Source organism: Echiichthys vipera, assembly GCF_963691815.1.
Source record: "Echiichthys vipera genome assembly, chromosome: 14".
Taxonomy (NCBI): domain Eukaryota; kingdom Metazoa; phylum Chordata; class Actinopteri; order Perciformes; family Trachinidae; genus Echiichthys; species Echiichthys vipera.
The window spans coordinates 16652203-16678872 of NC_139839.1; the positions used below are offsets into that span (position 1 = coordinate 16652203).

The window sequence follows — 26670 nt, forward strand, 5'->3', positions numbered from 1 at the left end:
GGAACTGGTCTGACAAGAGAATGGCAATCCTGCCTTTAAACTGTCATTAGGACTGTACGGTTGACGATGAATCTACCAGAGCTCCGGGTCCAGAGGCGAAACACTGAGCAAGAGAATGTGAAGACATATTTCAGGTAATTCCCTCTCTGTGTATGGCAATAGGGGATGTGGAGGGGGAGGCAGAGGAGGGAGGAGAAGAGAGAAGAGGAGGAGGAGGGGGAAGCTGTGTATGTAGGGGTGCTTTGTAGCCTTTTTTCCCTTCCTTCTTCCACTCTGCATTCTGCCCTGCTAAGAAGGCAGCTGTTTCATCAGCAGTGTCTCCTGTGAGGGGGAGATGGAAATGGATGCTTGCATCAGATGGGCAGGGGATGTATTTGTATGATCATACACCCCCCTCTGCATCACATCATGTCTGTATGCACTCCCTTGTGCCTGGCAAATAGCATCTTTATTGATGGGGAGGTGTTAGAATCAATGGTGGCGTTTGTGCGGGGCCTTGTCTCTCTGTGTGTGTGTGTGTGTGTGTGTGTGTGTTTGTGTGTGTGTGTGTGTGTGTGTGTGTGTGTGTGTGTGTGTGTGTGTGTGTGTGTGTGTGTGTGTGTGTGTGTGTCAATCCTGGAGAAATGCAGCAGCTGCAGTGGCAACACTGGAGCAAAAAAGAAGCAATGCTATTTTGGGTCTCTAGACTCAAAGATGGGGGGTAATGGATGGTTAATATGCTGATGGATGCTCTTTTGTTATCTCTGCACTGCCTCTCTTTTGGCCTTTCTAGGGAGGGTTTCATGATGAAACATCTTTTATTTCCTATACGTCTTTCAATGAGCACACAGAGAGACGGAGCTGAGACGTGCCTCTGTTTCCTGGCTTTATCATGGATGTGTGTAGCAGTTTCATAGCGGCTGTAGTGACAGGGAGATATACAACATCTGGTCACCTGACTTCATTGGGGAGCGGAGTGGGGGTGGGGGCCGGTCCTGTGAAAGCTGAGCTATTCTGCCTTGGATTCTTCCACAGCCCATCAGTGGAGGAGGAGGATGGAAGGATTGGCTACGGTAGAGAATGTGTGTCTCCCCCATCACCTCTGCTCATTTAGATTGTGGTGTCAGAGCGTATAGAGAGGGAGATTCATCTCCAAGGGGAAGCGCAGTCATCCTCGGGTTAGGGAGAAGCAGGGCCTGATGGGAGACCTGTTGTCTGGCTGTCGTGTGTAAAAGGGATGTTAGGGAGTCATGTCAGTGATCGAGGGAGGGAGAGATGATCGTAGAGGGGAATTGGGGGATGGGATGCTGGAGGTGCTACTCCCTTTGAACATAGGCCTGGTATATTGATATAGATATGATACACGTCCTTCCATTCATTACTAATCTATTTGTCCAGACACCATGACTGCACTCCTTTCACTATGTTCACCCAAGGGTTTGTATTGTGTCCACTGCTATTTTTTTTTTTTAATGGAAATATTATGTGTCCCTAACCACCACTACCATGGCCACTCCTTTGTCAAATTTTCAGTTCAGTAATTCGATGATATAAACTGATGATTCTATGCGAAAATAATTGGGAATTTTGTCAGTGCATAAAATAGTTTTTACCACTACAGCACATTATACACAGCACTGTGCTGACAGAAGACACCAGGCCTACAGTAGTAATCTAATGCGGTGTCGGAGACAATCAGACAGACATGTTGGGATATAACATTAGAGTGTTTGTTATTTATACATCCTGCTGTTCAACTGATCTGGGTCGTGGACGCTGTGCTGCATGATTATACATTCATCACACCTTTATCTACACAAGTACAGGCAGATGGACAGTTAATAGCTCTGTAGTTTGTATGTCTACGTGAGACTGGGTAGAGCTGCTTACTTTCAGTTTAAAGTATCCTCATAGGCCTTTGTCTGTATAGGTAACATGCACCAAATTTCACATTTGCAAAGAGAGCTCACAGACATGGCTGTTGCCATTCAAAAGATGATAATGTGTCAGGTCTGATATAGTGTGCATATGCGCTCTAAAAATAAACGTAAAGCTGCTACCCGTAGCATACTGTTTATAGTGTCAACAAGAATTGTGCAGGCAAAATGGAAACTTATCATGGCTTGGCTATTTATGCAAATGTTTTCACAACTGACCCTTGGGATCAACTTGCATAACCAAAACTATCATTATTACCTCCACGAGGTTATCTTTTCGGCTCGGGTTTGTGTGTCAGCAGAAGTATGCAAAAAACTACTGGCCTGTTTTTCATGAAGCTTGGTGGAAGAGTGAAGCACGGGCCAAGGAAGAACCCATTCAAGCAGAACCACGGGGTGTATATACAAATGATTTGATACTTTTGTTAACATTGCAAGCTCGGGCATATGTGCTGCATTCATGTTTCATGCTGAAATAATTGGAAAAAAGCAGCTCCTGACTTGGGAAATTTGCACTGCATTAACATTGTGGGATACTTTATATGTCCATCTAGTTTTTATTATTCATTTCATTTCTGTGAACATGCAATCACCTATCAAGATTGAAGAGCGGGGAACTTGTAGAGAAGATCATTTACCAAATCATCACTGAAAAGAGATACGAAACCCACATTTAGATTGTTATCTACAGTATTTTTGTATGCTCTGTAACAAACAATGGTCTGGCTTTGCTGCTTAACAAAATAAATGTGACATTTCTCTATCTTGGTTTTGTCAGGCAGGTATTCTGTACAGTACTACCTACCAGTACTTCCTTATCTATTAACGCCACTTGGGTAAATGAACTAGTGGATGTTTCATTTTTATTTGCTTTATTAATGTCCAGACCTGTTTGACCAAAATGAAACATAATCAGAAACAACAAATTATACAAGCAAAACTTTATTTATACACCGAAACGATGCGAAAGGTTTCATTTGTTTCAGTGCATTTGTCTGTATGTCTCCATGGTTCCTGGTAAGTGTGCTGTTCTGGGCTTCCCCTTGTTTTCCACTGGCCTCTGTAACCCAACACACACAGCTTCTCTTACCTCACCTCAGCTAACAAAAGCAGTAGACACAGAACCTCATCTTGGCTTGTAGCCTGCTAACTGGGCTGCCTGAAATATGATAGTAGGACCCACAACACATACAAGTAGGCCTCCATCTGTTGAGGACTTAGTCTGGATAAGTTATGCCGCCATTGTTCCGTGCAGTTAGTGTTTAGCACTCTTGTTGACAGTTTCTAAATGTGTAGTGGCCTCATGTGGACTATTTGTGTGTGTTTAAGGGCATAGCTGTCTAAAGCGGAGCAGTAGTTGTGTGGTAGGTGTGTCAGAGCTACAGTCTGTGTGTTGTGGATTAACGTGTAGGATTGGAAGCCATCTGGCCATTTTGTCTCAGAAAGGGGAGGGGGGAGTAAGTGAGAGAGATGGATGGAGGGAGACAGGGAGAGGAGAGACAGAGGAAGCACTCACACACTGACACATTGACACAGCTCCCTCCGTAATCTCCCTACTTGATGTCTGTTGCTACTTAGTATAATGTGCGTGTGTTTGTGTTTGTGTGCGTGTGTGTGTGTGTGTGTGTGTGTGTGTGTGTGTGTGTGTGTGTGTATGTATGTGTGTGCAAGTGCGTTTGCGTTCTTTGATGTCCCTCTGTGAACTTCGTGACAAAGATATGTATCAACCACAAATTACAAATATGACTTCAAGATAGTCAGAGAAATGTCCTGGGAGGATCGGAGATTCCAGAAAGTAAGAGGTGTAACAGCCTTTTACAGTGAGACGATGCAATGGCTGCAGACGTTTCAGACGTTTCAGACGGATAGAGACCCTAGGGGAGAAAAGGATGAAAAGGTGCAAAGAGGAAACAGGTTCAGGAGGTTTAAGAGATTAACAAGTTTCGCTGGGTCAAGAGTTTGCAAAGAGTTGCAGAGGTGTGTCTGAACCAAGCCCCCAGGACGTGCGCCAGACGTTGAATCCAATTTGACATAGTGGCCAAACTGTGGAATTACAACTTTAAGGTCTTTCCTGTGATGCCATTGGGTCCAAAAATACTTTCCCCATAAAACTTACATTGGGAAAGAGACATATGTAAATCAGTGGATTCATTTTTTTTTTAGTATTTCAACCCCCAGGAAATGATTTGTTTCACTGTCAAACTTTGATCCATTCATTGGACAACACCTAATGCATAATTAAATCATTTCATCCCTATTCAAATTATTGGAGGGCTGAACAAGAAGTTAGCCAGCTTGGATGCCTGAAGTCTGTATAGAGCCTGCTATATTGGCCACACAGTTGTTGTAAACTCTCATGTTGGCCCTCATTCTGTTTTGTGTCTCCTGAGGTGAGACCTTCAAATATGCTTCTGCTTTCATATCTACATCAAACAGCTGGGGAGACTTGCATTTCAACTTGGGTTTAAAGGCGGAATTTCTCATGCAAGATTTGTCAATGACATTAAAAAAATGCTCACAAAATTAATTTGAATTACTGAATAAATACCCAGGCACAGTAAAATGATAGGAAAGCTGTAGTCATGACAAACATGACAGAAGATTTGTAACTCCAAGTAGAAGAGAATTGCTCATCTGTCACAAACAGATAACACCTGAGCATCATCCAGAGCAGTGCTGTCACACTGGTTCTTTGCCTCCAAATAAACTACAAGAGACTCCGTTTTGTTTCTCAGCTGCATGGAGGTGCAACTACAGTGTGTGGAAGCTCACTGCCTCTCAGCTGATTCACTTGTTGACAGAAATATCAACCCTGTGGTACTGTTTGTCTTTGCAAAATCATAGAGCAGCAATATGCATTTGGCAGGGGAGGCCTTAAAATTAAATGCATATCCCGTTGTAGTAATGACACAACAGCCACTAATACATTATGTGCAGTATTTAGTTTTAGAGCATTATACAGAGCCAGGCTGTCTAGAGACGCCTGGAGACTTGCAGAATATTAAACTCTATTACTGTATTACCATTCTATCCATTGCTGGAAAAATACTGTATAGAGCGATAGCATGTACATATCTGTTTTCTCGTTCCATGTTCCCTGTTAACCCTTTCAAATGGCTCAGAGCAGGTGCACCAGCTGGCATTGCAGGGAATCCACTCCCCTCTCTCTGCCTCCAGCTGGCACTCAGACATGCCCGCCCATGCCACACTAATGCAAAAAAACAAAACACACTTTGGTACCTTAAAGTGGACAACACAAGATTAGCAGCCATACCTGTGCTTGGTGCTCACATCTTGGGAGTCTGGGAGTTGTAGTAGGTTTGCTTAGTTTTCAATCACATGAAACAAAACCTAGAAGGCTTGTCTTGTTTGCTGACGTGTCCCCATGTCATGCTTTTTCAAGTTAAGATATGAAATTCAAATTCTACAGTGTAATATTTGAAACTGTCAGTGTGTGGGACAGGGAGCCTCTTCTGTCTCTTGTTTGTCATCTTGAAAACTGGTATGGCTTGTTATTTACAGTGTATTAATTCCATTCATGGGCTGCAGCCACCAACATTGTGCATAGCAGTGAGGGGTGTCAAAATTGTATGACGAGGTTTTGAGGTTTTGGTTTTGAGCATCCCTGTGGCCTAGCGGTTCCATGATTTACTTCAACTGCAATGTCTTACCTGTTTCCTGTAAGTCTCATAGACCAACTTACAAATGTAATCAAGCTGTTGAGTTGGTGACATAAACCACTGGAAGCCTTCAGCAACCACAAACGTCTGCATCCATTTCTTGTCTTTATCGTGGACCTGAATGCATATCAATTCTTAATTACAACTTCTGCAATCGTGAATACCAGGTTAAGAGCAGAACATTAATGCAATATTTCAAGACCAGATGTGATTGAAAATAAGGCATTCTGTCAAGTGAGGTATCATTTATTCTGTCAGGCATAGAAAAAACTATCATAATGTACTAGTATGATAAATTGTCTCTGTCAGGCAGGAAATGCCTATCAGAATAAAGTAGCAGTTATAGAAATGTGCTTTGAATAAAGTGAGGCCTTTCTGTCATGAAGGAATAGTCTCTCAAAAACAGACTGCAGTGTCACTAAGGTAGCTAATTTTATCGTGTTTTTTTAGAGTTTTTGTCCACTTGACAGAATGAGCGTCAATATGCTTTAGTACATTTATACTACTGGTAGTTCATATTCATAGACGTCCGCCTCTTTTATTATCGGTAACTCATCCAGAGAGAGCAGCTCCAACACGGTGCACTCTTTTGTCAGCTGTGGCTGTTGAATCGGTTTATTTCATGCTTTTAGTTTAATGTTGTTTACATCTGCTGCTGACATGTCAGTATGACAAAAAGAATATATTAGCTCAGAAATCACCTACCAAAATGATTATTTTGTGATGTAGATACAGTTGAAAATGAGAAGCTTGACAGGTTGAAGACATGTAGTGTGTGTGCGTGTGCGTGTGCGTGTGCATGTGCGTGTGCGTGTGCGTGTGCGTGTGCGTGTGTGTGTGTGTGTGTGTGTGTGTGTGGCTATGAAAGAGCAGCACCGGGGTGGGTTCAGCCAAACTAAATATTAAATGACACAGCGAGCTCTCAAGGCTCCGCAGCAGGGGGGTTAGAGAAAGGAAGAGGCCTGGTAAAAATGAGAGTCATGGTGGATTGTAGGATGTCGTGAATAAATGAGTGTAGACTAACCTGCTTTTTTTTCTGCTTGGTTTTGAATATAAGCAATAATATTTCACAACCTGCGAGCAGAGGGTTACTTTAGATTAAGTCGCATACTGTGTGGTAAGATCACTGACTATTTTGAGAGTAATTAGTGTGAGGATTTTATCATTGTGCTTTTTTTTTTCAATCTCATTAGTGTTGTTGCTGATTAGCATTAAGACAAGATCAATGTAGAATCTTAACACCCAAACAAGGGACATTGCAGTAATCTAATTTAAATTAAATAAGGATTTAATCAGAAAATAATGTGTCACTGGAAAAACAACATCTCAACTCAAACTCCAGTTCTGTGCTGTTCAGCTGCAAATTTCTTATGATGTTTGCAAAGACACAGGACAGTAATATATAATGCATGAGGTGTAAAAAGTCACCAGTATTCATAAGCTATAATAACACTGTATTATGTAGTTTTCTAGACAACACAAACACGATCAGACACAGACATCAGGCTGGTGGCTAATAATAGATCACTTGTTACTGATTAGAGATGTTTACGCACTGTGCTGTACAGTGTTTGTTGTCAGATTCGGTCTGATCAATTCATTTTGATCGGGTAATATATTGTATGTGAATCGGCAGTTTTTCAGATCCCCAAACCAAGGGATGTAATGTGGGAGGTCAGTGGGAATGGACATTTAAAGTGGAAATATCGCATTCAGCTTTTCTTTTGATATTGTGTAATCATGCTCTAGTTAGCATTTTATTAACGGGTATAAACCTTTTATACCAACACCATTAAAAAGATGTTCATGTTCAACTTCCCGCCGCTTTCTCCTCATGTTAGTCATCTGCATCAGCTGAAATAGCAGTTGGAAGAAAAAGTTGAAAATGTATTTATTTCTTCCTATGGAACAAACGATGAAAGAAACAATTTGACACGCTTTATGAAGGTCACAACAACTAAATCAGTATTAATATGAACATACAATAAAACTTATCAAGCGTCATTAATATGTCATTGAGTTTATATTTATTGCTACCCAGTATGTGGATGTTTACTGGTGCTCGAAATTTGCTGCAAAAATCATTCCGCAATCGAACCCTCCCCATGAAATATGAGACAGGAACTTCTGTACTTACAGTGAACTCATCAAGATTCATGCTCAGTTGTCGAGTTGAGGGTACACACACACACACACCCCTGTCTCACCTGCCACCTGTTGTAAGCAAACTGACGAGTGCTGTGACTTGTCCCTTCCATGAACCAAACGCAGGCAGCTGTATGCAAAGTTTTGCAGGAGGGGGACTAAACCAGAGAGGGGGGGTCTCCTCAGACAAAAGCTGATATGTCAAACATTTTTATTTCACGCTAACCAAGTCACACACACATCACTTGTATGCAACAGTAGCCAGCTGTATTTTGATGTCTTTGTGTCACCATTTGTCAACACTATTCTGTTCCTATGGTTTCAAAGATCTTTCTATAAACTCAAAAAACTCATAAATAAATAAAAAACTAAAATGAGATTACATGAATCTCCTTGAAGATGCCGTGGCGTGTTTCATCACATGAGGTTTTGATCTTGTGACCATAAATTCTACGCATGTCACTTTCAAAAGGGCGTCCCTTTTTAACAGGATTGAACTGTAACACCAAACTCCTCCTCCTCCCCCAACCTTCAGTTGAAATTTAAGAGGGATGGCATCTGCACTGCGACTCTGTGTGTTTTATTCTGACCTTGAAAGGCCATCCATGTGAGAGAGGAGCATTTGTGCGGCAACATGTTGACATATGTGTGTTGTCGACCTCCAGTGCTCTAATGTCTGTGTGAAGTGTGTGTTCTATATGAAGGTTGTCAAGTGAAACTGCCTCGTCTTTCTTTGCTCTTACTGACAGTAGAGTGTTCAGACTTTTCTGACTTTGCAACTCAGTGACCAATAAAAGTACTGTATGGTAAGCACCCAGATAAAGGAGATAACAATGGTAAACTGCATCCCCCTCTTTCCTCCTTATCCTTTGATTGTCCTCTAGCTGTCCATCCCATCCAAGTAATCGGCAGCATCCTTCAAAGAAGCACAGCAGATCTAAAGCCAAGTCAAACAGGGAGCGTGTCCTAATCAGGGGCATGGAGAGCCGGGCTTATGGTGCCCTCCCCCCACTGCGGAGCCATTACTGGGCCGCCATGGACTCAAGATTAGAGCCTCTTCCTGTGTGTTAGCCATTCAAATTCTGCATTAATGTTTGAAAGAGCAGAGAAAATGCCTGCTCTTCAAGGGTAGATTAATATTTTATGGAAGAGAAATGTGAAAAAATCTTCAGTAATATTTGAGCTGGTGTGTGTGTGTGTGTGTGTGTGTGTGTGTGTGTGTGTGTGTGTGTGTGTGTGTGTGTGTGTGTGTGTGTGTGTGTGTGTGTGTGTGTGTGTGTGTGTGTGTGTGTGTGTGTGTGTGTGTGTGTGTGTGTGTGTGTGTGTGTGTGTGTGTGTGTGGGTGTCTGTTTTAGACACTCGTGCATTCATACCGTATATCCCTGTCAAATTGTCAAAGCCAAAGCAAAGCAAGCAGAATAAGGTTCAGGAGTTATAATTTCTGATTGTGGATCAGTGTTAACAGATGTGTTTTTGGCAGAAATTGTTCTCTTTATGATCTCTTTTGTCTGCTGAAATAGTTCAGCCTCAGATGTTGTAGAGTTGATTTATAATGTTGAGAGACTAGCCTATGTGTGTTTAAGAAATAGGAGATGCTTGTTTCAGGGACTATGCACTCACTCACTGACTGACTGCTTGCCTGCCTGTCAGTCTGCACAGTAAATAGGTCAGTGTTTTATGTGAGTGAAGAATCAAGTAATGTCTGGGCCTCCATGAATCTGCCATCTTTAGCCGTCTGACTGCTCCGCAGAGCTGCTGCTGCAGGCGATTAGCCAAATAGCCACACAGCAGTGACAACCACAGTTTGAAGCATATACAATCATTCGATGTCCTGTGTTTTCCTCCTGGAAATGTCCGCAGTCAGACACTAAAGAGTTTTTCAGCTACATAATTCATCCACCCTGCTCTCCAACATTTACTGAAATTATCATATTTATGAGTATGCGCTTTACCTTCACTGTTTTATGTAAGTGTATTCTGCATTGCATATTCCCAAGGAGAACCTGGGTATTGATGAAGCAAAGGTGCACAGTATGATTCACCCAGTTAACCTCAAGAAAACATACAATCGTATCAGAACCTCCCCTAACCTCGTCATTATTTGATGTCGCAGCCATTGATTTTTTCCTCTGTGTATGCTGACCACATAATGACCTGATTGATTAGATCACAGTTGCTGTTGTCAGGTCCGGTACTACGATATACTGCAGGTGCTGTGATATAACTGACCAAACTTTGTTCAAAAGATTATGTTGGTGGATTAACAGGAGCATCAGTCATAGCTGCATTCAGGCGGGAAACACTTATTGTAATGGAAAACAACTCTAGACAAGGTGAATATGTGTAAGGGATTATGCTGATTTCGCTCAAACAGTTTTGGACAGTTGTATACAGTATTTCCTCACATTACTCTGGTGGTAAATGCATATATAATAATATATATGTAGTATTTTGCCTTGTCCCTACGACAGTTTATTTCTAAATTTAGGCTCATGTGTCATGTGGCACATACCGGAATTTCTTCTTAATTATGTCCTTATTCTTGGCAACTTCCTGTAGCTTTTTTTTGTCATGATAACCACGTTGTCACCAACTGCTGTTGCTCCCTGTCAACATTGTGACATTACTTTGTAAACAGCAGAGTTTAACAGGGTTTTGTTTTTACTGACACGCCTAACCTTCATTCTAAGAGAACCTGTTTGCTGCTGTTGTCTGGACTCTCGCCTGGAAACTCACCCAACACGGTAGAAACTGCCAGCAGAGTCAACCCCGCCACCAGTGTATCTCACAAGATCCTGGAAATCCATCAGGAAAATAATCTTAAAGGTCCCATTTTATGCTCATTTTTAGTTTCATACTGATGATGAATGTTGAAAAAAAACACATTATTTTTCCCATTCCGTCTATCTCAATATATCTTAACCAATGAAAGTGATCACAATGCAGTTTCTGTGTAAGATCCTCTTGCCAGTTTACTGTGTAGTTGGATCCTTAGCGTTTGATCCTTTTCGCTAATAAGTATCGGTAAGTATTGGAGGATACTTTGTCTAGTTTACATGAATAAAGCACTAGATGAGAGACTGTTCTGTTTTCAAGGAAAGGAGATTGGAATACACTGACTTAATCAAGTTCAGCGTGTACATAAACCATTGGTTATATAGTAGGTAATAAGGAAATGAAGGGAGCTAGGTTAAAAACTTGACCAGAAAAAATGTTATCAGTTTATAAACTTGTATCAAGCCAAATGACTTAGATTTTATTTTTATTCTTTTGATTCTTTTATCTTATATATTTTATAGTCAGTAGTATCATTTCCTGTTTGGATAGGAAATGACACATTACTGACAAATATGTTTCACGAGGTGACAAGAATCTAATGTAATAATGCTGTTACTGTAGACTTATCTGTTTATTTACTGTTTTTTCTGAGATTCTAATTCCTTCATCCATAACCAGTTAGGGAAGTTAAGATTAAGGTGTAAACAACCAGATTTTGCCCTGCGTAGAAAGATGGTTACATAAAATGGTAAATGCCACTTTGAAGGCACATGTGTAATTTGTCAGAGGAAGAGAGCACTGTGTAAGAGCCGAGGAGTGGTCTTTGTTTGCTAATGTAGGTCTCCACTAAGGGGGCGGCCTGGATGGATGGCACGCTTTCTGGGACGGTTGTGCTGCACATCACATGATGGGCTTGGCCTCGGGTGAGGCAGTCAAGGAGTTTAAGATGGTAGTGGGATGGGTAGATGGAGGATGAGAGGATGAATGATAGGAACGTTCACTCTTGCCAGTTTCTCTTGGAATCAACTCCTGTTTTCACAGCTGAGTAGACCCAGCTGATATATATATGGTGGCATGTATGGCATATATATGGTGTTATATACTGCATCCAAATAACAGTTTCAGGAGTCGTTTGTGTGTCTTCTAAATCTAAAAAAATATCTAAATCTGTAGAGCAGTCAATGTTGCTGTAACAGATTCATCATGTTACAATGTTAAATAGGCCAAAGCTCTAAAACTACAATACATTGAAACTGTAACTAGGCGTCTTCTGTAAGCGTTAAATCTGTCTGAAAGTAGCTAACAAGTCTTGATGTGGCTTTGTCACATTCATATTACCCAAGTTCTGCTGCTTCAGCAACCAGTGAGATAAGACATCTACCTAGACCACACTTATCAGTAGGCCTAATCTGTGTACAAAGCTAACAATGTCATACTTTTATGAAATTGAAGGCTTTTATTGAGTGTTTTCTCTGTATTACATCATTATAGATTCAAAGGTCCCACATTACGCTAATTTTCAGGTTCATACTTCTATTTTGTGTTTCTAATAGAACATGTTTATGTGCTTTAATGTTTTAATAACACATTGTTTTTCTCATACTGTCTGTCTGCATATACCTCTATTCAGCTTTTTTCTGAAACTCTGGCATTGTGCCTGTCTTTTTAAGTCCCCCTACCAAAAAAGTCGAGTCTGCTCTGATTGGTCAGCAGTTCTAGGTCTTTCGCATCTGCACTCTTGATGTGCATTGTAACAGCACTTTCTACCAGTTTATAGTGTAGTTAAGCTGGTAGACATCACAAGTATACAAAAGACCCGGTTGCTTGTTTAAAGGCCCAGTTTCTAATTACAAGCTGCGTGCGTTTCTCCGTTGATTGAGCGTTGTGATACTTTCACAGCAGCACCTCAACCTGCAACATCTTTGGGTTTTGAACAAAAGAAGCTTCTAACATTACGTTGGGCTCCAATTCCAGTGGCCAATTTGACGCTATTTTTATAGAATATGCATTTCACCAAAGAAAGATGACTGTTTAATGTGTGCTCTCCAATGCCAAACAGCATCCAACAAGTCTTCTCGCTATTTTTTGCCACCAACCTTGACATTGACAAAATCCAGAGTTTTTACGATCTTCATGAGTCCCTACTGATTGATTTTTTTATTCTGCCTTTCCCTCTTTTTACAGGACATTGTGAGTGCCACTAAAGATGTCTGATAGTGTTGATATTGAAGAGAAACCACCAGCCCCCCCCTTGAGAATGAACAGTAGTTCCCGAGACTCTTCATCACTGAATCACGCCTCTAAACCACTTCCAATGGCTCCTGAAGAGAAAAACAAAAAAGTCCGCCTGCGCTCCATCTTTCCCGGGGGAGACAAGAGTGAGTATCCTCCCCCACAGGTCACCCTCACGCTCTGCCCCACATTGATTCACGTAATTTATCGGTGTGTAAAACTACTACAGATCAGCCTGTAATTCGTTTTTTGTTCATCTCCTGTAGCAAACAAGAAGAAGGAGAAGGAACGTCCTGAGATATCCCTACCCTCAGACTTTGAACACACCATTCATGTTGGCTTTGATGCTGTAACAGGAGAATTCACAGTGAGTATCTCTTTCACCTGACAATCAGGCATATAAACTAGGACTAATGTGCTCCTAAAATCCACCTCCCATCTGAAGGCAGAGTTCCAGGCAAACATTTCTAAAATTACAGTTCCCTGAAGTGACAGAGTCAACCGATGATATGATTTCTTCCACATAAAGTTGCTAATAAAAAAAGACATGAATGACAATCACAGCACATCTCCACTATCAGATGAAACCTGCACTGGAATCCTTCAGCGTTTTTTGGCATTTTAGCTGCAGTTTCTGTTGGCAGAAGATGTTTTATTCTTACACATGCCCAGATATATAATACCACTACACAGCATTTCCTTTTTCTTTGATTAATGTTCTTTACACTGAATTGAATCTTTTTTTTTTCTTTCCTTATTTTTATACTTATATACCAAACCTCAACAGTTAGGAACGCTCCTGTACTCACACCGGTCAACAAACTAGACTTTGGTTTGGGCACGAGTAGCAAGTGTGAGTTTGCCCTACGTGTGTTATATCTCGTTTGTTTAAAACCTATACAGAATCTGAAAACAATAAGTCATGATTAGGCTAGCTGTTTCTCACTGCTCTTAAAATCTTTATGCTAAGCTAAAGGACTGAGCATGCCATTATGATGAAGTTCTGCTAATAGCTTTGAGATAGTAACTCCTATAAAACTCAGACAGAAAGTACAGAAAAAAATGTAAAATTATAGAAAGATAACAAATAATATTTTCCAGAACATGTCTGCGACAAATACATCTTCTAATGAGTAGCAATATTAAGAATTATTTCTCTATGTAAGTTTTTAAGGGTTAAAGAGAGGTAGGTTTGGTGGTATGTTGGGTTGATTGACAGCTGTAGTGACCTCCTGTCCGTAGTATCCAGGCTCCTATAAGCCTGTGTATCACAACAGGAAAACTACTGTACATCTATATTTCTGGCTGCAATTTAAGACTATTAACAACCCACACTCTTTCCTCAGGACAAAGCTTGAATACTGTAGCTGAAATGTTAGAATTCTTAACATCTAACCTCTGTCTATTTGTGTAGGGTATCCCGGAGCAATGGGCACGGCTCCTACAGACCTCGAACATCACCAAGCTGGAGCAGAAGAAGAACCCGCAGGCCGTGTTGGACGTCTTAAAGTTCTACGACTCCAAAGAGACTGTCAACAACCAGAAATACATGAGCTTTACCTCGGGAGGTAAGCAACACCAAAACAATGATAAAAACAATCATCAATATATATATATATATATTTTTTTTTTTATTTTTTTTTTTTTATTCATATGTATTATATTTATTCTTATGTCTAATATGAATAAATATTTGTTTCTGTTTCAGACAAGTCGGCACATGGGTACATAGCAGCAAACACTCTGGTGAGTTTGTTTATATCTAAGCTCACTTTGTTGGTCATAAGCCTAATTAATACATTTTGTTATTAAGCATATGGCAAACACAATCATTGTGATCAAGCTGACAAAATATATGTCATTTTAAAACACCTAATTGCTATTTAATGCTCAATTTTTAATGAATTGTGATGTTGTTAATTAAACATTAACCTTTTTGTCGGCGATTGCTCCCCTGTCTGTTTTATGGAGGGATTTTATTGCTGCACTGCATATCTTGACCTCGCTACACTAAATATTAGTACACATCAACATCTTAGTCATGCACGATCTCTGCCATATTTCATTGGAAAATTACTCAACTCAAAGATGTATTACTTCATGATTTATATAATGTACATCTAACAGTGTAATAATGTGACAGGTAAGTTGCAACATTATGTGGCTTTATTTCATCGCCTTGAACCTGCCTGAGAGCAATTATGCCTCTGTGACTACACTACAGTAAATCTTCCTTGCATTACTCCTACTGACTCTGTCTGGGGACTTCTGGGATAGACTGTTACTCTCTAGCATTCGCGGCACAGAACTCTGTCTCTAATGGGCAAAATGTGTGGGCTTCCCTGTAGAGGCTTACTGCCCTCAGTATGGGCACAGTGTCCTGATTTTTACATATATGCCGATCTGTCTACAGCTCCTGGAAATGCTGGCTGCTGTGAGAGCCACTGCTGCTCATTGTTTATTTTTCCAATCTACTCAACCGGATTTTGAAATACCCATAGACAAGCTTCACTGGAGGCTCAACTGCATCTAGAAGGACTCCCGCTGTGCTGACCTCATTCCTGGCTTTGACCAGAGTAATCTATGCTTTGAATGCCTTGGCCTGTACTCGCTTAGCCGGGTGAAGAAGTGGAATACAAGTCTGTGTAGTAGGATTCGCTGCCCCAGGCAAAATACAATAGGATCACTTAATGCAGGGCTATTTCTTGAAAGAGTTATTTGCCAGTGAAGGGCAAGTGGGTGTGGCAGTGAGTCTAAAAGGTTGTGCAAGCCCAGTGAGGGTATTTGAGAGCATCTCAGCCTTGGACTGTCACCGTGGTCCTCGGCCTGCAGAGGTGACTCAGCTGTTGGCAGTGCCACAGATTTCATCCTAGTTTTCGTCCGCACTCTCTCAGGCAAGCAGAACCACAGGAGATATGCCAATATTTGATCTGTAGGAGCAAACTGCGTCTAACAGTAACACGTCATGAGCTACTTGATGCTCTTTGTCAGATTTTTCTGAACACAAACCTGCAATGCAGGTAAATATTTGAGAGCTGGTGTGTTGTTTTCCTCAAGCAACCTGCTTTCTCTTCCTATCGCCTGCTACAGTCCATGTCTACTCTGCAGTGTTCTTATCTTCTCGTTAGGGTTGGGTATCGTTTAAAAACTTATGATACCACTTCCATGTATGGGTTGTAGCTGCTGTGGTAGTGGACCAATCATACGTCAAATTAAATCGAATAACGATTGTTGGGATGAAAGTTCAAATGCAGGTATCGTTTGATAGGGGAAGTTTCGATACTACTTGGTACTGAGTTATTTTGATACCCAGCCCCAGGATTAACGAAGAAATAGAGCTTATTTCGGTCACAAAAGAGACTACTATCCACTGATCATATTGTAAGATCTCTGGGTTTTATTTAACTTCTTTCAGGATATGTTTGAGCCAGTTGTAGGTTAATCAAGTGCCTCACCTTGACCTTAGCTTAGTGTACATTTTGCTTCTTATAATGCAAAAAACACATTTGCTTTTATTATGCACAGAAATGAAGATGAAACTTAAAATACATTGTCAGTGTTTCAGGATCATTTTTGTTGCCTCTTATGTTGCTGCTTTAACTTGGTCCCTGTGTTCCATGTAAGGAGTTTTCCCTTTTAAGCCATCAGTTAAGTCATATCTTTCATTACGTAGTCGTCCGACTAAACAGGAAGTCCTGAGTGACAGACCGCAGGACTCGTCTGTCAACCGACGCAGACAGCACAACCATTGTTCACATAACTATGTTCACAGCATTAAGAGTTTGTTTATCAGCGAGTGTGAGCTTCACCTCACATTGCACTTGACATTTCATTGTTGTGGGTTGACCTAACTGTTCAACTTTACAAGAATGTTAGAATCCAGCATGGTTGTGCACAGAGGCAATAATTTTACCGTTTGAAGATTTATAATTCCTTGTGATGGGTTTTTAAGAAACATGCAGTCATGTTATGTGCTTTAGTAAACAGAGGAGCAGCTGAATAATAATATGTATCTTTAACAATAGCATTGGAATGATCAAGTCAGTATTATGCTGTCGAAGCATGATTTGTCAGATTAAATAGTTGTTAGTTCAGTCAGCTTCATAGCTCTGTCATTGTGAGCCCTGAGACAATCTGTCATTTATAGGCTTCAAAGTGCAACAGCTTCCAAAAAGCAACAGTTTAATCCCCACATAGACAGATCATTGGAAATTAGTTGATATTCAGAAGTCGACAACAATTGCAAGGACATTTATTCACTACATGGTCATAATTATGATGATCATAAATGTTTAATGGTATAATTGTAAACAGCATTTGTCCACTCAGATCAATGAGTGCAGCCACATTATCTCTGCCATAGCGTAACAGAGACAGGTCTCTTTGATCTACGGTGAAACCATTCTCCTGTCTGAGTAACAATTATGCTCAAGTATCCAAAGCAATGCTGCAGTAATAAAACGCAAACTTATATTTTATATCTTGTTGTCAAAGTCAATGCCACAACATTGGTTTGAATTACTATGCTCCCCTGCCAGCTAATGTATGGGAAAAAATGGAAGGCTGTCAGTATGTCAGGTTTCTAACTAAACGTGTGCTGAAAAGTGAACAATAAATAAAGTGAAAAGGAGAGTTAATCCTGTCTGCACGACAGTACTGGACAATAACTGAGGTGTATAATGGATTGCATCTTTAACACGTTATCAGGAAATTTCAAATCTATATATAAGAACATGATGGGTGCATGAACAGAAGTGGAAGTTATCATTAATAAAGTAGCATTCATACAAAAGCTGATTAAAATAACATAACATGTACATGACATACATAACATACGTAACATAATTTATAGAAAAAATATGAAAGTATGTGCTAAACTTGGGAAAGGACAGTCGTCAGGTGACATAATTTGTCTCCATCACGTCCTCTCCTCACGCTGGGTATCAAGAGGACAATTTACGGATCTAATGTCCATCCCTCAGTAGCGTACCCCTGCCCTCCCCCCTCCCCCCTCAAGTCAACTTACTCGTAAACATTGTGTGGGTTTGTTTTGAGTAAATCCTCCCATTTTCAACCTTCACATTCAGAACCGACTGCTGTCATCTGGGCCTCCTGTCAGCCTTAGAACCTGCAGCGCATTATTTGACAAGGTAACTCCTCCATATTACTTTCCACATGATGTATCTCTGCATTGGCTTTGAAGCCAAATTTGATCTCATCATTCTGATTATTCCAACTGGCTGATGCAAAATGCATATAAATATCTGATTTTTAGACGCATCATCACTCTCTGTATTGAAATGGGGGGTTGATTTAATCTGGTAGTCTGTGATGTTACTGATGTATTTATTATCTTCCACAATAGCACCTCTTATCTTTTCTCAAATGGACCGTCTCTAAAATGGCAGGGCAGGGGCGCATGCCACAGAGGGTTGCGATGACTGTCAAACTGCATGTATGAGCTCATATTCTCGATCTCAATGATGTGCCTTCATCACCATTGTAGACCTAACCGCATGGCTCTTTAAAGAAACAAAAAAACAAACAAAAAAAACACATGGCACTGCTTACAGTTAGCTTCTGCACTGCAGTCTTGGCCCAGCCCTCCTTGGAGTTGGTTAGAGGCCCAGTATGCCTGAATGAAGGACTGGGACATTCCTTCAGCCAGACCCTTTCCCTTTAATCACTACAACTAAGCTGCACTGCTTCATTTATGCATGACAAGACTGGAAATGGATGAAATGTTTCCACTCCATAAGAGGAAGATGATCCAAGGCTAGCAGAGTTTTGGATGATGGAAATAAAGGCTGAGCATTAGGCATAATAAATATGCCTGAGGCGTATTAATCAGACTTGTTAAAGGGTATCTTCCATATCAAGAGGATGTCTAAAGCTCATCGTCACCATATTGCGCATTACTGCAATGTGGCAGCATGTTTTCCCCTAAAGCACAGCTCAATATAGTTTGTTCCTTTAAAATCCATTCTTATCGTTGGCTCATGGCACACCTGACCCAACCCCTCAACGTAAAAACTGCACCGAACTGCACTGAATGGCACCTGCTTATCACTTTAGCTCTCACTGGACTCATAATACTTCCCTTCACTATTAACCCAGCTGCTCCATTTCTTTTACACAAAATGTCAGCTGTATCACAACTTTATTTTGTTTCTGTTGCTCACATGTGCTAATATATGTCACAACTTTTGAACACGTGATATGATCTGTTATATGGTTCATATGATTCCCCATCACTGCAGCTTGTATGATAGACAAAGTTTCGTTTGAAATGCAAACTATTTTCATGGCTGATTTTGGGGTTTGCAGGCTGTTTACTTTGGTAAACTGTTTGTGTGTTTAATCTGAGGAAGTGGAGATCTGCACCTTTAATTCCATGCTGCTTCATGGCACATGCATCCAGACTCACTGACATCTCTACCCTCCAGGCTGCCAAAACATCATCGTCAGAGCCCCCAATCGCTCCGCCGGTGTCAGAAGAGGAGGATGAGGAAGAAGAAGAAGAAGAGGAGGAGGAGGAGGAAGAGGACGATGACGACGAACTTCCCCCGGTCATCGCACCTCGGCCCGAGCACACCAAATCTGTGAGTTCATACAGCGCAGTGGGTGAATTTATTGTTGCCGCGAAATGCAAACTCCCCCCAAATGCATTTCTTTAACTTTTTTCTTTCTCCTTGCAGATCTACACACGCTCTGTCATGGAGCCAAAGCCCCCAACCCCTGTGAAAGAAGTGGTGACTCCACCGGAGTCGCAGGTCCAGCCGGATAACACGTCCAACACAATGTACCGCCACACTGACCGCCAGAGAAAGAAGTCCAAAATGACGGATGAGGAGATTCTGGAGAGACTCAGTACGTGTCTAAAACATTTTTTATCAGCAACCAAAACTGTTTATGAAATCTTAAAAGTTCATTGATCTTTTTTACGGATCTATAAAAGATATCTTTATTTGCAAAAATGTCAAAAGACATGCTGGAAATTTGGTTTCCAGTGGCTGTTTTCTACTTACTTCTACTGCACCAACCCTGTGTATTTAGAAGCATTATGCAAAAGAAGAGGGAGCACTAATGTAATAACATTTGAATTGTGGCCTTCCCTTGACCTCTCCTCTCTCTGCAATGTAACTTCAAAGTAGAAGGGCAGAAAAGTTCTAATTGATGTTTTCTGTTTGTTTGTGTGAAAGCCACCATGTCTGTGTACGCTCACACACGCTCAATCTTTACATATCTGCTTTCTCTCTGACTCAGGGAGTATTGTGAGCGTGGGGGATCCCAAAAAGAAGTACACTCGCTTCGAGAAAATAGGACAAGGGTGAGTAAATCTGCAATCTTAAACTAGTGGTCACATTTATTAAAATAGAGCGATTTCAGCAGCAGTCAGTCTCACCAGGAGAGATGGAGCTGTGGTGGCCTCTGAGACAGAGGGAGGGTTAGGTTGAATGACTGGGAAAAAAATAAGAAGAGAGGAAATGAGAACTGTATCCTGAAATGGCCAAGGGCCAGATTATCTCTCTCTCTCTGTCTCTCTCTCTCTTCTTCTGTGTTTTACGCATCTCCACAGATAAAAGCTATGTGGTTGTTATCTGCTCTGACATGCTCACTATTTCCATATTTGATCAGGAAGCTCCCATCTCAAACACTAGATAACCTTCTATTTACTCGTGCCGGGTTATCTTTAACTTATTAGTACCAGGAACTGTGCGTCATTATTCATAGCGTCTGACAGTACACAGGTGTAGCCGGCAGCAAGAGAAAGAGGAAAGACCAGAAGGCTAAATTCACAGCTGAAGGTTTTTAGTAACACGAGTTACACTTCCAAATAAGGACAGAATGGCTGCATACCATTCCTTTGACCAGCTATTGGATCTTTGTGCTCATCGCAAGGTCATTTAATAGCAGTTCACTTTCTGTGGTAAAAATGAGCACATACAATTTGTTAATGTAGATCCAAATAAAAAAAATACTTTCCAGGCCTCTGGCATCAAGTGTAGTTTATTATTTTATGACATCATTACCAACCTAATTTCAGCTAGTGGTATGTTAATATCAAAGGATTAAAGCTGTTGCTGTGCCAGCATGCTAAATTGTCCCCTGAATCTAACTATAATGTAATACCAGCAGTTCGGTTTTAAGCTAAATCAAGTTAGGCCAGCAGCCTGTGGTGCTAATGCATGTCATTTAGAATTGGTCTTTGTTGAAGTGCGTGCTTTAAATCTCTTAAATCTTTTCAATAAATTACTTAATTTCCAGAGCTACCTTATAAAATAGTAACACCATTTATTAAACGGCTTTGTTGAATACTCCGTTTTGGTCAGTAATGGCATTCTGTGGTCTGCTATGACCACAGTTCTAATTATAGACCCTGGAGGACCATTTTTAAGTCAACAAAATCATTTTTATCTTTATTTTTAACAAGTAGCCGTGTAATAAGCAGGTAGTAGAGCAACGGGTCATGGTTGCGAATTCAACCCCTTCAGGATTTTAATTCGCAAGAACGACCTGCAGACTCTACATGACCCCTTACTTAGTTTTCGTTAAAAACAGAGTTGTTGAATTGTGAATCTTTTAGACTTCAGGCAAAATAAAATACTTTTTTTTATGTTTGTCAGTGTCGATGAGTGATTTTAAAACACTAAAATGGCGTATCATTCGTTTGTTTTTGATCTTGTTTCAACAGAGCGTCAGGCACTGTGTACACCGCCATCGACATAGCAACTGGCCAAGAGGTAAGTCAGATTCTAATGTTGATCATACAACATTCACACACTGTATATGATTTCTTTCTCCTTACTGCACCATAAAGTTTTCTCTTCTTCTGAGCCACATATTCCCTGTCTGTCTTATCAGGTGGCCATCAAGCAGATGAACCTGCAGCAGCAGCCCAAGAAGGAGCTGATCATCAATGAGATCTTGGTGATGAGGGAAAACAAAAACTCCAATATAGTGAATTACCTGGACAGGTAAGTTTATTTTTTTGCCTATTTTGCCATCACACCATCACACAGAGTCCAAGGCAACATCTTCAAATGGCTTGTTTTGTTCAACCAAAAGTCCACACACTGAAGCTATTCAATTTTATATTATATAACAGAGAGAAAAACAGCTTTGTCTTCTTTGCCTGTTAAAAGGATAGTTAATTGACATGTATACATTTTAATTTATTATTTAGTTAATATAGCTGCCGTAGCACATGTAAATCATTTTTGCATTCCTTGTTTTTGATCTCATGCAGCAGTATAAATAAAAAATTGTTAATTTGCATACAGCAACTGATCTGAACTTGGACAAGGTCAGTGCATGTTGTTACCATAATGACATTGAAGAATCCTCTGAGCCTTCGGATCCCTTTTCTTCTTCCTCATCTCCTCCTACTTCCTACTTTTGCCGTTTAATGGTGGTCAGCATTCATCACCCAGTACATGACTGCCACCTACTGTTTTAAAACATAGACAAGAATTTCACAACACAATCATTCACTCTCTATTAAAATTTGTTAGCATCTGTTTCTCTCTGCTCTGATTCATTACATTGGTCCTTCCACTGCTGTTCACAGCTGTCAGTAACATGCTTGAGCACCTACCGTTTGTTGTAATTAACTCACAATACATGTTACGTTGAAGAAATGTTGCTCTGTGCTCTCTTTCTCAAGACGTTTTGCTGTCATTTTCTGCATATGTGCCAACCAGTGTGCCTAGATTATTCATTTGTCAACGACTGAGCTGAAAACCCCATTATGACATGTACGTCACGGTGAAACTGTATTTTCTGGCTCATTTCAGTTACTTGGTAGGAGACGAGCTATGGGTGGTGATGGAGTATTTGGCCGGTGGCTCGCTAACAGATGTAGTGACTGAGACCTGCATGGACGAGGGTCAGATTGCTGCAGTCTGCAGAGAGGTAAGAAGCTAAGTTCAGACATTAGCAATACCACCCACTGCTTATGTGTCTATAACGTGCAGGCCCTTACATTTAAAAATAGTAACATGCAAACATCTGAACACTTTACCCAGCCAGGAGATAAAAATGCGCGTGCAGTACACATACCTTTGTATGTGTGGGTGTCAATTAGATATAGTTTAAAGCTTCTTTTCTCTCTCTTCAGTGTCTTCAAGCCCTTGACTTCCTACACTCCAACCAGGTGATTCATAGAGATATAAAAAGTGACAACATCCTCTTGGGTATGGACGGATCCGTCAAGCTCAGTAAGTCTTGTTTGTTGAAACATATAAAAGTGCTTGAGTTTTATGTTAAGAGAGTTGGTAGTGTGTTAAATGAAAGACCACTTAAATTAAATATTGATAAGTGCAAAGTAAAACTGGATGTTTAAAGGAGAATGCAAACAAAGACTATAACAAACCACCGCGCCTCTCTCTGCAGCGGACTTTGGCTTCTGCGCCCAGATCACTCCAGAGCAGAACAAGCGCAGCACGATGGTGGGAACGCCCTACTGGATGGCACCAGAGGTGGTGACTCGGAAGGCTTATGGCCCAAAGGTGGATATCTGGTCCCTGGGGATCATGGCGATAGAGATGGTGGAGGGAGAACCACCCTACCTGAATGAGAATCCACTCAGGGTAAGGCACAAAATGCAGCCTTAGTGGTCATACAGTATGCATGGAGATGAAATATTCAGATTTTTTTTTACGCTGTCTTCATTTGATGGTCTGTTCGACCTCATCCATCTTTCCAGGCGCTGTACCTGATAGCTACCAATGGGACCCCAGAGCTGCAGAACCCAGAGAGGCTGTCATCTGTGTTCAGAGACTTCCTCAACCGATGCCTGGAGATGGATGTGGACCGCAGAGGCTCTGCCAAGGAGCTGCTCCAGGTAAAACCAAGGACTAGATTGTGTATAAACGTACATACATATGCACACACTTTCATTTAGGGCTGGGTGATATGGCCCCAATCTTTAATCCATTTATATGTCATTTCACATCTTGATAATTATATTTGTAGCATGTTTTATGTCAATTTAATAAATAAAAACAATAGAAAAATGTATACCAGAGACATTATTAAATCGTTTTGATAGTATATATTGTCATACCTCCCATAGAGCTGCCCCTAGTCAATTACCTAACCTAATCTGTTGTTTTGGTTTTAGTGGACCAAGATTTCTTTAGGTGATTAGTCATTTTTAATGCTTTCTTCATGCAGAATTACTTGTTTTCAAGAAACTTAAGAGCACATCTCTGTTAAACACAAGATTTAAAATGGTGCTTTTGAATGATTCTTAGTGGAGCAAATCAGTTTTACAGATCTGTTGATTAAATCAACTAAACGATTGGTCAACAAAATCATATGAGTGTTAGTCGACTAAGAATTGCTTTAATCAAGGACAGCACTAATCACCCAGCCCTACTTTCATGTCCTGCAGGGGTCACCAAATCATCATTACATGCCAACAAATCATTCTAGATGTGATCTGTATCTCCATTTTTCTTTCTGTCCTCTGCAGCATTCCTTCCTCAAGCTGGCGAAGCCTCTATCCAGCCTGACGCCTCTGATTGTAGCTGCGAAGGAAGCCATAAAGAACAGCAGTCGCTAGGGTCTGCCCTCTGTCCCCATCCGAGGCTGGAGCCCTGCCGGTGGATTTGTGCGTTCATGGGGGCAGGGGCTTGGGTGTAGGGTGGTGGGTGATGTAACAATGACAGCACAAGGAGGGGAGGGGGGTTTTTGTGACTTACCGTGACAGCACAAGGACAAAAGACCCCCAGGCCTCACATGTAGGACGGACATCTGGCCTTGCAGCCTCTCGGCCAACGCTGCTGAAAAGACCATGCCTCCTTGTTTACTTCTCCAGCACTCTGTACATGTAGAGCAGTCCATCACAAGTGTGTGTGCGTGTGTATAAGGGGCGCGTGTGTGCGTGTGTGTGTGTGTGTGTGTGTGCCAACTGTGCACATCTCTTTGTGTCATATGTCTTGTTTGGCAGCAGTCGCTCCCCAAAGCAAGAAAATACGGTGAAAAAAATCCAAAAGAACATGTGCTCATCTCTGTGAAGAAACATCAGGAGTAAAGAGGAGAAACTGACAAAACTAAAGAGCCTGTGATTCCTTCCCTACACAGCTTTCGGGTTTTTCTTCCCTCTCGTCCCTCCACGGAGCACAATCAGGCTGCACCTGCACCTGTAGTGACAAGCTGATGTGAAAGAGTGACTCTGGAACTCTGGAACCAACCTTTGCCTGCATGACTATGGCTCTGTAGAGAAACATTGCTACTCCTCTGTGGTTGGTGAAGGTGGCATATTTGTGTGTGTGTGTGCGTGTGTGCGTGTGTGTTAATGCGTGTAGGGGTGCAGCTACAGCCAGGAATAATTTAACATGACCTGCTGGCTTTAAAACATCATGCCAGCCTTAAACATCTGTCATCAATCCGCCACATATCTGTGCAGAGATACGGATCCCGTATTTCATTTCAAGCCAACTTCTTTCAGACAAACCTCCGTCATCGAGTCACTTGAGTTCAGGTTACCTGCAGTCAACTTGCCTATTTTCTCTTTAAAACTGATGGCATATTATCAGATTTAATGTTCGGATACTTCAAAAATATTGAAACACTGCTGGTGCGCAGTTTGCCCCCGTAAAACTTTATCCAGGAAAAAAAATGTAACCGGAACATGTGTGACTCAACTGTACATCACACGTGCAAATATTTCATTTGAAATAAATATTATACGTACTTTCTTATCACTTTCAAGAGGAAAGTGTTAGAGACACTTTATTGCACAGCTGGATGATGTGTCGCACATTTAAATCAACATTTGGTTCTGAACACTCCGTATTCCTCGTGGCAAAAATGATCCATAAAATAATGTGAGCTTCTTTATTATTGCAAGCAATGTATCTGCAAATTCCACAGATAATTGGAACGCATGCGTACTGCACATGACCTGTAGCATTCATTGTGTACAAGCATCTCAAATAGGGTTCTTCATAGATATTCACTAAGAGAATTCAATATCCCTCTCAATCATTTTGATTATCTGACAATTACAGATGAAAACCAAGGATAGACTGAACAGGAATATAAATGCTTTCACTGAAAAGTCTATATTTAGTGATGGATTTTCCTTTTTTTCAGGTGCTAGCACACAGTGGATCAACATTTCATCCTTTCAAATACGTTTTTATTCTACAACAGTGGCAAACAGAAGGTCGTGTTTATTACCTACTGTGACTTGAAGGTCTAGTGCCGCACACTGTCACAGTTTCCCATTGTGCCCCAAAGCATCCCTGTGACCTTAAACCTTAAAAAGCAGGAATGATGATCCTTGACCCATAAAAAAGAAAAGATAAAATACAGATGTATGCGCTCTCTAAGTGCACTTCTAGTTTAATCCATAATTTGTGTTGACAAATGTAAAATGCGGATATTCTCCAATCTGGAAAATGATTCCTCTTTTTTCCCAGAGAGATGAACATTAATAACTCTTGGGGTCTTACTATCTTACGGTATATTGCAGAAAAACTATGTGACTGTGACTATAAATGTTTGGATTGAATACAAACAGAAACCTGACTCAACTGTTCAGGTGAATCTAATGAGACACTGGGCGATCGTCGCCCACCTGCCTCTCCCCCATCTTCTCCTTCTGGTATTTAAACTGCTACTCATTTCATTAATGCATCTGTGTCCTTTTGTCTTTTTATTGGTGTCTTATGTGTCCTTTTTTTATATGATCTGTACGTCTCGTATTGAGTTGTTGGAACGCGCGGAAGATCGGAGAGGGGGAATGTTATCCACTGAGCGAAGTAGTGGAGTGGGTGCCATGCTACGATTGTACCTTGTCCTAATGAGCACTGAAAACAGAAAACATTGTAGAGGTTCATCTGGTTTGCTAACATTCCTTCCATAGCTGGTTTGCGTCTAAACTCAATCCTGTACAGAAGTTATCT

General features: G+C 40.9%; 1 protein-coding gene across 2 annotated transcripts; it reads left to right on the forward strand.

The window, feature by feature from the left end:
• Positions 1-24364, forward strand: LOC310956585 (serine/threonine-protein kinase PAK 3). Of its 2 annotated transcripts, XM_083926865.1 has the most exons (16): positions 1-134; positions 12704-12897; positions 13018-13118; positions 14166-14319; positions 14460-14497; positions 17839-17901; positions 19198-19353; positions 19450-19621; positions 20018-20081; positions 21447-21495; positions 21617-21729; positions 22549-22666; positions 22872-22971; positions 23147-23343; positions 23460-23597; positions 24231-24364. In XM_083926865.1, the coding sequence occupies exons 2-16, from the start codon at positions 12726-12728 to the stop codon at positions 24318-24320; spliced, it is 1725 nt and encodes a 574-aa protein (XP_083782991.1). In that variant the 5' UTR covers positions 1-134; positions 12704-12725; the 3' UTR covers positions 24321-24364. The 2 variants fall into 2 exon arrangements, with proteins under 2 accessions (XP_083782991.1, XP_083782992.1); XM_083926866.1 differs by lacking the exon at positions 17839-17901.
• The last annotated feature ends 2306 nt before the right edge of the window (positions 24365-26670 follow it).